Here is a 13,602-nt window from a genome sequence, read left to right as displayed (position 1 = left end):
AAATAGCTATTTTAAAATTCTACATTCTGTTCTAAATGTATTCAGCAAATCACTTGAGAAATAAAAATAATTGCTATGTTTCAAATTGTCCTTCAAATTCAAAAGTTATGCTCTTGACCAGCCTTTTATGTGACAGATCTCTTGGGGGACATGTTGTCTTTCCAGTTCACATCACGGGCTGTGACAAGCATTTTCATTTTGTTCCTATGGTCACCAATGGTACAGATTCATTAAGTGGTTACTGATGTTAGAGTCTCTAGCCATGGACAGAAATTATTGTGTTTTAAATAACCTAGGTCATCATCCCAATCTCATCAATAGTAGTATGCTCCAATCAGCTAAGTTTAAAAGAGCACACTATACCTTAATGGATCAGCAGGATGAGGGTTAAGAAATATGAGAAAATTGAAACCAAGATAGATAGAAAAATATTATAATAGACTGGCAAAAAATTAATAATCTAGTAATGGAATATAGAAAGAGCAATGGAGAAGGAACCAATAATAATATGAAAAGAAATCCTGAGGCAAAATGTGGAAGGAATGCTTGGCTTTCATATCCTCAGGAAACAGACTTTCTACAGTATAACTTGTCAATTTTAAATGAATAAACAATATGTTCAAAGAGTTAGATGATACTTAAAATGTAATTAAAAGTCCAACTCATAGACTATTTTATAACAAAAATGTCTGGGGAAACAAAAAGGAAACAATAAATTTACAGGAATGGGAAAATTAAGCATGAGCTTCAGCCAATAGTGTCTTGCACTGTTTTCTGGAAAGAAATACAGAATAGCCTGGGAACTGGCTAACTTTTTCATTTCACATTCTTGGCCCACCTGGAATGGTCCTGTTTTATACTAAATGTTACAAAGATTATTTAATGTATATGGTTGCTTTCTTTGGCCATTAGTAAAGCTTTGTGGAACATCTTTGACTGGTCTAAGGCTCAGATTGGAGAAAAATAAACATAATAGTGACAAGTAAGGGAAGATTCTAAAAATTATGTCACAGGCCTATTGATTTCTTCATTCAAGCACAGCTGATTATTTGTGAGGATGAAACACTGATGTAAGTACAGATCATGTCCTAGTCAACTTTTATCATTACCCTAAATAAAAAAGATGTTAAATCTTTTCTTCTCCCCTTTTTCCCCCCTTCCCAGATATTAACTCACTGCTCACAATCCATGCCTGGTACTCTTCAGACTAAACTACCTCTGTGGACTCACTTAGAATTTCCCATGAAGACCACCCAGAAACTTCAGATGTTCTGAAGTCTGCCTGTTTTATTCACTGTACAATATAAGGTGTTGTCTTTGACCTTCAAAGCCCTACAGAATTCAGGCACTGGTTACCTTGAAAATTCTTTGGTTCTTTGCACCTCACAGCTGCAGAGATCTTCAGAGGCCCTACTTGCTAATGAGATCCAGATTGGATGTTTGAACAACTGGAGTGTTTTTCTCCCACAGAGGAAACCTCAACTTGGAAACCTCCTTTAATTGAACTGTAGTGTATATAACAGATCCCAACATTTAGAGCTGATATTAAGAGTTATAAGGTCTTAGAATTTCATATGAATTAGCTATATACTCAATTAAAATAAAGATATTTATGATTTAAAACAATCTAAATGGTGAATATGAATAATTGTGTAGGGGAAAAATCTCCACAACAAATCCTGCCAATATACTCCTATTTTTACTGAAAATATATCCTCTGAACTTCATATGTAGTTCAACTTCCTATTGGTCATTTCTATCAGGGTGTCCTGACACCTAAAATTCAACATTTCCAAAACTAAATTCTTTTTCCATATCAAAAACCTGATCGCTTCTCCTTTCTTAGCTATTTAGTAGTTTATATACCACCTTTTCCCAATTATCAAATGCTCAAAAAATTGATGTTATCTTTTCCTACCACATTCAATAAGCTGTCAAGTGCCACCAACTCTCCCTTTGAATATATTTTTTTTATTTACTAATCCTCTCCATTCCCACTGCCATCAATCCTAGATCAGATTTTAGCTACCCATATAAGTTTATTACAGAAGGGACCAAGTATTATCTTAACTATGAATCCCTCTCTTGGGTCATATCATAGTAATTTTGCACATAATAGTTACTTAATAAACATTTGTTGAATTAAATTGAAAATTGGTCTTTCTGCTTCCATTTTCTCAATTCTTCAATATATCCTTTATATATCTCAGGTCTGGAAATCTGCTTCAGTCAGGAAGGCATAGAGCCATTTCCTGTCTCTCCTACATAATGATTATGTATAGGATACAGTCATACAGAACCTACAGTTCTTGATCTGAATTGGTGGAAGAAGTATAAAAATGGTGCTACTAATTGCAGATAATAATTTGGTCAATAAATATAGCTTATTTCTTTGTCTCTTCCCATGTGACTTGCGAGGTACAAATCCTGTAAGATAAGACTCTGAAATGTATAATTTTAGACAGTTGCTTAGTGCACTATAATATTAAGTGACTTATCCACAATCACATAAAGTCATAGGTAGACGATCAGCAAAATATCTACAAACAGAAGCATCTGAAGAACATCATCATTTATAAGAAATTTTACTTTTCAACTGGACTTTTTTTAATACAACATGAACACATATCTTTTTTGAATAACATATTTTATTCCTTTGCTAATAGCAATAATGAGAATATCATTCTACAAAATTATCTGATTGCATGTATTAAAGAATCTTACATAATCTTAACATGTAAGGGAGATCTGTCTTGAAGCTGAATTTTACTCTAGCAAATCAAATATTTTCTGTAACCAATAAACAATTTGAAATCTTTATTCTAGAAAAGCTTTGAAAATCTGCTTGTTCACCTCCTCATAGGATAAGAGAGATGAGTGGAAGAATGGAAAAGAAAGGGGAAAAAAGAGGAGGGGAATGCAAGGAGAGACAATATATATGTTGCTGAACATGTTCTGGTTATTGTCAGTAGACAAAGGAACAAGTAATAAACAATAAATGTTTATTCATCAATTGAAACTATAGTCAATGATGTACTTCACTGGAAATAAATCTTGGCATGAAAATAATGTATTACTATTTTTAATCTAAATAATGCTGAATCTTTAAAATTCATGAATTAACCAAAATAAGAAAAAAAATTGAAAATTCATTACATTGTTTTTAAGGAACAATTAGCCTTACATAATGAGAAAAGCATTGATGGATAAGAGATTAAAAATTTCTGACAATCAAATGTTTAATAGGAAAAAACCATTTTTAGAAATTATAAATTACAACTTAGCAAATTCTAATTTAAAATTCTTTATTCCAATTATTATTCAGCATTGTTAATTACTAAGAGGGCTAATAGTTAAATTAGATGAATAAACACTGTTTCAAATTTAAGTGGAATATGATTTTGGTCAGTAAAAAACCAAGAAATTGTGTTATTAATTTATTTCTTACATATATGTTGACACATTTCAAGAAAAGTAATAGGTAAGAACAAACAAATTTTTACTGTCACATACACAAAAGAATAGTTACAACTCACAGAAAATGAGTATCATCTCTAGTATTAAATCTATTATTATTCTCTTGCAAAGTATCTTACTTATAGCAGATGTTCAATAAGTGTAATGATTGTGATTTTTATCACTGAATCTCCGATAATTCTAAGAAGATTACTTTTATGTAGGGCTGATTTAACTTTTCTATAACAATCATTTCTTGAGTTAGTAACTTAGAAATCAAACAAAGAAACGTAATTTTTTTTTTTTGCACAATTAGGATTATCTTTTTAATTTAGCACATTTTAAATCAATTAGAGCATAGTTTAGTTCCTGGCAAATAGTAGGCCCTTAATAAATCCTCCCCCATTCTTTCCCCAGACTTACTGCAAAGTTATTATTATCCATACCTTCTCTCCTTCATAGTTTTCTCGAAATACCTATTTTAGTTATGAGGTGTTTTGTTTTCCTAACCTGAAGGAATTTTTCTGTCAGCTGACAAGGATTTCTGGGAGATTTGTTCTTCCCCTATATTAGGAAGGCTCTTGTGTTACCAAAACTAAAAATAAAGTGCATTTTGTCATTATGCATATGGACAAGAAAGAGCATTTGTAGGTTGTATAGTAGATTTTTCTTTTTTCCTGCAACAGAAGGCATCCAACTTCACTTTGTAATTAACTAACATAAGAATATATGGACTAACAACAGAAAAACCTGAAGACAGAGCTGTGAGCAAAGCTGGAATAAAATGACAGGATTCCAAGTTTTTAAAGAAACAAATAATAACAAAGTGGGAAATCCACAGAGAGGTAATCAGTAATGTCAACAAAATACTGACTTTAGCTCCTCGAAAGATTTCAATCTCTAAAGCATCATCTCCCATCCAAATGCCACCATATGTTAGTTTCTTTTGCTCCCAAAGCAGGAAAACAATCCAAAAGCAAACAAAAACTAAAATGGTCAAAGGAAGAAGATCAATAAGGACTAAAAATATTTTCTCATAGTAATACTCTACTTGTTGGTTTCCAAAATCAATCTCACAAACTTTGTCAAGGCCCTTCAAACACAGCAATCCTGTACCATTAGCTGCATTCAGATGTTGGGATTTTTCAGTGAAAGCTAAAATTGGAATACAAATTCCAAATCCAGTGATCCAAATGATGGAAACTGCCTTTAAATGCCCCTTCTGATGATTTGAGTTTGGAGTCTCACTTGAGGGATGGACAATGTAGTACAGCTTACGATGGTAAAGTACCGCAAATAGTAACATGAACCAAATAGCAAGCCGAGTGGTCAGAGTCTCTGTGAATCGGAGAATTTTGCAGCTGACTGAGTCCAACATGTCACCAGAGGAATAAACAATTTTCATGATATTCACAACCAAGTTTTTCAGGAGGTGAACAAATACAAGATTGAAAATAAGCAGGAAGGATGGTTGTAAAGGTCCACTGATACATCTCCTTGTAGAAAAAAATAAGCAAGAATTTCCCACAATGCTGACAAAAATGAGAATGGCACAAGTGATGATTTCTAGCATGCATGCCCATGACTCCATTGTCTCTGGTAAATCTATTCTCTTTAGCCAAATCCCTCAGTTTTAAAAAATATATAAATATTTAAATATGGCAAATACTGGCAAAAATAAACAAATAAACAAAAAACTCCTATGTTCTTAAAGCATCTCCCTTACACACCAAAAAAAACCTAATTCTGTTGCTTGAGGATGTGGCTGAAAACAGATCTCACTAGATGCTTCCCGAAAGGAGTGTATCTTGTCCTCTCAAGGGGACATTCCTATTATGAGAAAGCACTAGGTATCATCACTTAATTAATAGTCATGGGAATATATTAATAGCATTGCAGCATGCACACTGACCTATAATTTTCTGACAAGAAAGAACAGAAATTTATTATCTAGAGATTCTATAGAAATATCTATTTTAAGGTCATATGGATATTGACCGCTGAATCAACATTAATCCTCTCTACCCATGGTTCTGGGAAAAGAGAATGAAAAATAAATAATAGCTCACCTTTGTATATCACAATAAGGTTTACACACTACTTTCCTTAAAAAAAATTCTTGTTACATAGGTATTCATTTATTATTGTCCCCATTTTACAGTGAAGAAACTGAGGCTCAGAGACGTTAAATGATGGTTATTCAACTAACAAATTTCTCAATCAGGATCCAAAACCAGGTGTTTTCTGACTTTAAGTATTCTTTCCACTATGTCACTTCACCTGCCCTAAAATTCTTCAATTGTGATGTAGTTTTAAATGAGAAAACTTATAAAACAACAAATCAATACTAGGGTATTATCAATAATTTTTTTAAATGGCAATAATTTCCTGGTCCACCTCAAGCAAATAATTGAACAATTTAATATTTTTTGTTTTTCCTCAATGGAAAAAATACCACTTGGTAGATATTATGAAATTTTCTGCTTAGCATATGATGGGCAAAAAAATAATATGATAAATGAAAGTACATCAGAAAATAAGGATTATATAAATATGTTAGCTAATTGTATCTGACTCTCTACCCGGCTGATTGGACAATTATCTTGAATGATAAGCTTTGTTGAAAGTTAAAATTAGTCAATAAAAAAGTTTTTGTCCTAAGTTATTTTAGAAGGTGTGGGGATGAATTGGAAAACTGTGAAAAATTTTATTGCCCAGGTGATTCCAGTCCTTGTTTCAGTATAGGGTTCAAGCTGAAAGATTCCCTATGGCGGTGAAGTCTTCTAAATACTTCTTTTGTGAATGACATTTTGGTGCATCAAGTCCTGGAGCACTAGTGAACCTCCTGGAAGACTGATCAGACCAATCAGACTGTTGTCAGTTTTTTGATGGAAACTAGATCTTTCATATTATAAACTTGTATTCTCTTATGATCAATCCTGGTTCTGCATTCACCTGCAAAGCTGATTCGCAGAAATACATCTCTCAAAGCTCATAGAACTGGATGCATTTTCTTGATCACAAATACAGATCCTGTTACTTTTCGAACTAAAAATGAGAAGTCAGTGGGGCATGTTTGAGTTCCTGCTCTGTTGGTAAATTCCCTCCAAACACATTTTTATTGTTCATTTTATTAGAAATCAAATAGGAAAAAAAATCTTACCTCATAGTGACACAGAAGTGAGTCTTTGTTCTCAAAGATTATAGTGATACTTAAATTATGGTAGGTTCTACTGTAATGCTGGAGAAACTGAGGCAAGATAGAGATTAGAGAGTATTTAATAATTTATTTAAAGGGAGAGATTTACTGGGACCAAATGGATCCATGGTTTGGCCCCAGGGCTGAATGAGACTATGGTCTCCAAGAATCCAGCAAACAAGGAGAGTTCTCAATGACCTATATACACATGGCTCAGATTCAGGGGGTAGACTGAGAAGGGGGTGGAGTCAGGGTGCTGAGAGAGGGAAGGGGACTCTGACAATCCAGTTCTGATAGGGTGAGGAGATGCATTGGGGGAGGAAGCCCGGAGATGGGGAGAGGTATCTTGATAAGACGGTATCTGACATTCTGACAGCTTGGGATGGTGAGAGACATTCTGATATTCTAAAATATAATATCTTGTGTCCTTATCAAATATTTTGATAAAGAGAGAGGGGAGGTTTTGCAGGACTGAGCTTTGAGTTGAAGCAGAGAAACTGAGTCAGGACTGGGTCAGGATAATTATGGAAACTGAGAACTGTAGTATAATACTACCAAGTGGCAAAGGATTTGAAAAAGGGGGTCCCCAAATGGATTGTTGACTCAGAAACAGCTTAGCTAAATTAGGAGAACTTCAGAGTCTGTAATTCTGTGATGTTTACCACCAAAAGATTGATCACTTGGACAATGAATATTTTGGTTTCAACAATTTGTGAAAACACTAAGACACAGAAGGACTGTAATCTTTGTTAGAGGAAATTTTAGACCAATTAAATCATTGTTCTTCCAAAGGACCGAGTTATATCTATGCATTTTCAACACTCAACAATCAAAGTGATCCGTCACAGTGAAATAACACCTCACTTTTGTGGAGATATAGAAAAACCTCTATTTTCTATGCTCTAGTCTTTTCTTGTCCAACATGTTTTCTCTTCTCTGGCAATGTTTCTCCCCTACTAACTGATATTCTTCTTTCCTTTCCTTATTTTGGAACTCTGCCTAAGATGAATCTTCTATTCCACTTGAGACCAATACAATGATTAGAATGCTGAACTTGGAATCAGAAAGACTTCAATTCAAATTTAGCTTCAAATTTTTATTACCTATGTGACCTTAGGCAAATCACTTAATTCTTATTTACCTCACTTTCCCTAATTGTAAAATGGGAATAATAACAGCACTTACTTTGAAAGATTCTTAGGAAGATAAAATGAGACAATATTGGTAAAATACTTAGTACAGTACCTGCCACATAGTAAGTAGACTTTATACACATGCTTTTTCCCTTTCTCTTCCTTTCCTACAGCAGGCTATAATTAGTTCTCTACAGTTGCCTATACTTAGTTCCCTAGGAGAATGTTGTTACCCTGCCTTTTAACTTCAAAGGTGGCAAACCAGTAAAACCCACCCAAGTAGGATCTTACCCTACTATTAAAATACTCAAACTACCCTAAACTAGAACTTCCATTATCCTGAAGTCCAGAAAATTGCTGTTACCCATCTTAAGCAAGCTTTCCTGACCCCAGAACTTAAGGATCCATCCAGATATTTTGGACTAGAGATGTCAAATATTTGGCTGGAATATTTGACTGGAAGCAAGTGCAGCTGGAACCAAATTAAATGTAACTGGAAAATATTTAAAAAAACAAATAATAATATAATTAAAACATAGGTAACATTATGTTTTAAAATGAAAACAATATGTAACCAGCAGGTATGTTTATATACCCATTAACAGCTCTTGTTTCTCTCTTAGTTTGGCACCAATGCTTTAGAACATCAAGAAATCCCTCTTCTTGTGATGTCCTGGAAAATCAGCACATCTGTGGCTCCCTGGCAACATCCCTAGGATGAGGATACTGAAGTAAATAGGGTTAAGCTGTGTGACTCTGGGCAAATCAGTTAACCCTATTTACTTCAGTATCCTCATCTGTAAAATTAGCTGAAGAAGGAAATAGCAAATCATTCTCATAATCTTTGCCAAGAAAACCTCAATTAAGTTATGAAGAGTCAGACATAACTGGACAAGAAGTATTTAGTTTTGATTAGGCACTGTGGAAGATATGAAAGTAGAAAAAGAAAGAAATCTTCTAGCTCCAACTCAAATGTAACTTGGTCTATGAAGTCATTTACAAAGAAGTGATAATTGAAGCCATGGAAATAGGAGGAATAAAAGAAAGATCAGAGGGCTGAGGACAAAGCACTGGCAGAAATCTACTGTTGGGGAAGAAGATGGAAGAGGACTGAGGAAAGAAGCACATGATGTAGTTACTGAAGGAGAAAAAGAGCCAGGAAATTGCATTGTGAAGGAAAAAGGATGAGAGAATTCCATTGGCTGGAAGTAAATTATGGGACTAAACAAGAAAGCCCTATTTCAAGGAAAATATAAACAGCAAGAAAGGAATGTGTAGGATATCTGATCCAAATTAAAGATGATATCTGTAGTTTTTGCTAATCTATAAAGTGAAGTAAAAAAGATCATTAACTAAGTGTTGGACAATTTTATAGCATATAGAAAAAAGTAAGGGATATGGAAAGGTACAGAAGAAATGACAACATAGAATCTTAGATTTAGGGACACAGAAAACTGAACTGTACTAGTTCTTAAAGCAGAAAATATATCCCTATGAGGCAGTCATCAAATCATGAAATCACAGTTGAAAAGGACTTCAAAATTTATCCTCTTGCACCTGTACCAGAACAAAAAGCAGAGCTTAACAAAATACCTAGCAAATGATCATCTAGTATTTTTTGGAAAACAAGTTTGAAGTGAGATGAAACCCACTGCCACTATGGAAGCTCTTTCTACTTCCACACAGCTCAAATTTTGAGGAAGTTTTTTCCTTATATCAAGCATAAAAGTTTTTCTTTTCAACACATACCCTTTGTTAGTTCTCCTCTTGAGTCAAATAGACTAAATCTAACAGCTCTTCACCTAAGAATCTCTCAAACATAATTATTGTATCCTCCTTGACTTTTCTTTCCTGCATACTAATATACTCAGTTTCTTCACCCAGTCCATCTGTTGGAGGGTCCCTCAGCCTCCTGGTCACTCTCTTCTAGGCATTCTCTAGTTAAATATTGTCCTTGTGCTGGGTTCAGTTCTGCTTGCATCAGGAATGACTTTGGAAAAGAGTGGAAAGAAATACTATATCCTGTTTTCTTCTGCCACATTGGGTAACTGGGAGGATGAAGCTTCAAGGGAAGCTTCAAAGGAAAAAAAAACTTCCACTGAAAACCAAACACTAGCAATGCCAACCAAACTTAGCTGAGGTCATATGAGAGCTAAGGAGCTCAAAGGGTCTCCACTGTTTCAATTTACTTTGGCATGCGATTTAACACACACACACACACACACACACACACACAAAGGATATGAAGAAGAACTAAGGGAATGTATAGGACCTAGGCGGTTTTCCAAATTTCAAACTGCTGAAGATATTTATAATTTATTTTAACTTGGTTCAGATGTAGATGCTTTTTTGTGTGGCTTACAGCAACCTAGGTTTCCTCAAAGGCACATGGACAGGGCTAATATTAAGGATTTGGTCTTTAAATCACAAGGTACCTTGGATTACTGTTAATTAGAGACTGCTGTTGCTTTATGCAATTTTAGGTCACAGAAAAAAAGGAAATCTTGCTTCTTCAAGCATCAGATTCTCACAGTAGCACTAAGATAAACAAGCTTTGCAGGGAGAGGTATGCACATTTGCATCTTTAAATTGAGTATATAATATAAATATCTGCCTTCTAAAGAGCGATGCCTGAAACTTGATTCTATGTCTACACTGGAACAAGGGCAATGCTTCATTTTAATGAATAACAGGATAGTGCATATGGGAGGAAGCAGTGCTTTCTTTACAGCTGGGCTGGACTAACTCAACAAGATGATTCAGAGTAAAATATTTTCTGAGCTGGGCTGATTTGTTCCCAACCAAGGAGTGCAACAAGAGCCAATATTTGTTTACAGTCAAGCATATCTCTCTCCCTCTCCCTCTCCCTCTCCCTCTCCCTCTCTCCCTTCCTCTTCCTCCCTACTCCCCCTTCTTTCCCTCCCTCCCCTCCCCTCTCTTTCTCTCCCTCCCTCTCCCCTCTCTCTGTCTCTCCATCTCTCCTCTCTCTCTCTCTGTCTCTGTCTCTGTCTCGCTCTCTCTCACACACACAAACACACACACCAGAGGGGGGGAAGGGAGGAGAGAGAGAAAGAAGGGGAGAGAGAGGGGAAAGAGGGGAAAAGAGAGAGAGGCACACACAGAGAGAGGCAGAGAGAGACAGAGACAGAGACAGAGAGATAGAGACAGAGAGACACAGAGAGAAGGGAGATGAAAAAATTATTGTAATGGAAGAATTGTCATTGTTTTTTACTTGGAAAACAATAGATTCCTGTGGTTATTCATACCTTTCTTCAGTTCTAGGATGATAGGATTTAAAGCTAAAATAGACTTTAGAGATAATTTAATCCAGGCCAATCCTTTTTTTCCCCTTTAAATAATAATAAAAACAAAGTCCAAAAGGTCAAACAGCTAATAAGTGGCAGTGATTAAGTTCTAACATAATACCCTTTACACTATTTTATATTGTCTTCTTTAAAGTGACTGTTGTTTGGAGAGAAAAGTATAAGGAAATTTTAGATAAGAAAAACCTAAGTGATGTAATATAACTTGTAAAGGTTGAAATTAAGACTTGCTCAGAAGAGCCTCTCTTTGGTCATTTGTTTTGTGCTGTGCTGGTAAAGGGAAAATCTCTAGAAAATCTAATAGGTAACATTCAGGGAAGCTATCCATTTCAGGTTTATTAGGCTAAGAGGACAGTTTCAACAAACATGATATGGGGGCATGAAGTTTTGTTTAGTAGAAAGAACAACAGATTGGCAATGCCAAGTTTCAATCCTAGTTCTTTTAATATCATTAACCTTGTGGAAACTTACAAATCCAGTCAAGAGAGATTTTCTGAAAATGGAAGTGAGAAAAAAACTGCCCACATAAATCTGAAAAAACATGATCACACAAATCAGAAACAAGGACAATAGAGAAGGAATATCACTGGATAGGTCCAACACTTTATGAGTGATAATAACTAGAAACAAAGTGATTAATAGAAACAGAAGAAAATTGCATCTGAAAATTTTAAAATTATTTCATTTTAAGGATAATGGAGAATCATATAATACATGTGAAAAGACTATAGCATATGACTAACAAGGTCCTCTGAAGAAAAATATAACCAAGGAATTACATGTTAGGGAAGAAGATGGGCTGGCCACCTGATAAGAGGATTTGAGATTTTATGGCAGACCATCTTTATCTGGGCTCACACTTTTCTGATGAAAGTTCTCTCCTGTTCTTTCCTGTTCCAGGAAACTTTTCTCTCCTCAGTTTCCAGTGCTCTTGAAAGTAGCCTCTTCAGCTACCATGTCTGAACTCAAAGGGCCACGAGCTTCCAATCCTTCTAAAGTTTCTCTTTTCTATGGTTTAGAAACCATAGCCCCTCTAGTATGAGTCAAGTAAGAGTGATACATATTTCACATCCCCAGGAGTATCCCCAGACAGAGCCTGGTCTTGGCATAAAATTCCAAATCTTCCCTTCACCCTTCTTCACCCTCTCACAAATGTCCCTGATTAGAGAACTGCAGGTTCCTTGCATTAACCCTGGTTAGAAGCTTGAAGACAGGTCTGTTTATTTAAAGTAATACTGTCTTCCCTGGCACGTCTCCTCTCCCAGTACTTATAAGCTTGGTTGTCTTTTCTTGCCTGGAATGACATGGATGGAGGAATTTACTACTGTTCCTCTGTAGATTTTTGGATTCTTTTTTCTATCCAATGCTCTTAGATCTTCAATAGATTTTAAGTAGAAGAGCTGGACATCTCTTCATACCTTTTACATTACTGTCTAACTGGAAGATCCATTGCTTGACTTTAACAAATTTTACTTCTTCTGGTGAATAAAATTCATCTGATTTAGCTTTGTTTTATAAGCTGGGCAAAAGATATAATCTCTCAGGAACCCAGATAACTATACATGACTAAACATTAGAGAAGAAGACAATCTTCATTGGTAGAGAAAGTTTCTCATTAAAAGAATCCTTTACCAATGAAATTATAGGTCATTTAAAAATAAGATGTTTCAAAGAAAAAAACTCTAATTCATTAAACTTTCTGCAGGTCTGTGACATCTTTATCCAAAGTATTATCATCAAAATCCAAAATTTAAAATAATCCCATATGCTTTATCTGAATTTTAACCAAGCACCATACATAAATATAAACTCTGACATTATTTTCATCATTCAAATCAAATAGAATTTCTAAGTCTTCCCAAGTCCAAGCCCTGTGTTCCTGCCACTATGTCACCCCACTTATCCAATTAGAAGTTTAATTCTGATCTAGTTAATTTGAATGATAAAAATAATGTCAGAGTTTATATTTATGTATGGTGCTTGGTTAGAGTGAAGTCAAAATTAACACCAAAATAGAATAATTGATGAAAATGAAAAGATGCTGTGGTCAATTAGAAGAACTCTGATTTGTCATTTTTATGCAACTGCTGACTCTGAAAAAATGGAATACAAACAAATCTAAATATGACTATCATTATTCCCATTATTTAGAAAAGTTTATTGGATGCAAAACAGTCACCAAAGTAAGGTGGCCAAAAGAATGCAAAAACCAGTTCATTCAGCAAACCCTTGATCTCCTTGCCAAGTGAAAATAAAGATATGGCAGCCAACAGCAACACCAATTTGAAGTATAAACTCCCTTGCAAAACATTTCAAAGGAGCATCAAGAATATTACAAACATTATTGGCTCACAAAATATGTTAAAAGCAGTGAAGGAGAAAATGGACCTACCAGAAAGCTTTGTAGAAAACCCAACTAAATCAGGCTATGCCAAAAACTTTATAAATTAAGCTGGATGAAAGACAACAAATAGACATAAAAGTGGAACAG

General features: G+C 34.8%; 2 protein-coding genes across 3 annotated transcripts in view; both read right to left on the bottom strand.

The window, feature by feature from the left end:
* SNCAIP (synuclein alpha interacting protein) overlaps positions 1-13,602 on the bottom strand; it is a 190,640-nt gene that overhangs the window by 114,617 nt on the left and 62,421 nt on the right. The gene's annotated exons all lie outside the window — the stretch shown is intronic.
* LOC116419378 lies at positions 464-5,593 on the bottom strand. Its single transcript, XM_031939027.1, has one exon. It carries the CDS (start codon positions 5,045-5,047, stop codon positions 4,076-4,078), a length of 972 nt encoding a protein of 323 aa, XP_031794887.1. The 5' UTR covers positions 5,048-5,593; the 3' UTR covers positions 464-4,075.

The sequence above is a fragment of the Sarcophilus harrisii genome, chromosome 1, assembly GCF_902635505.1.
Source record: "Sarcophilus harrisii chromosome 1, mSarHar1.11, whole genome shotgun sequence".
Taxonomy (NCBI): Eukaryota; Metazoa; Chordata; class Mammalia; order Dasyuromorphia; family Dasyuridae; genus Sarcophilus; species Sarcophilus harrisii.
Note: the sequence above shows the minus strand (reverse complement) of the source record. Positions and strands in the feature narration are given on the sequence as shown.

Bases quoted from the DNA above. Each gene is read 5' to 3' on its own strand.
- LOC116419378 (XM_031939027.1), bottom strand. From the start codon at position 5,047: ATGGAGTCATGGGCATGCATGCTAGAAATCATCACTTGTGCCATTCTC.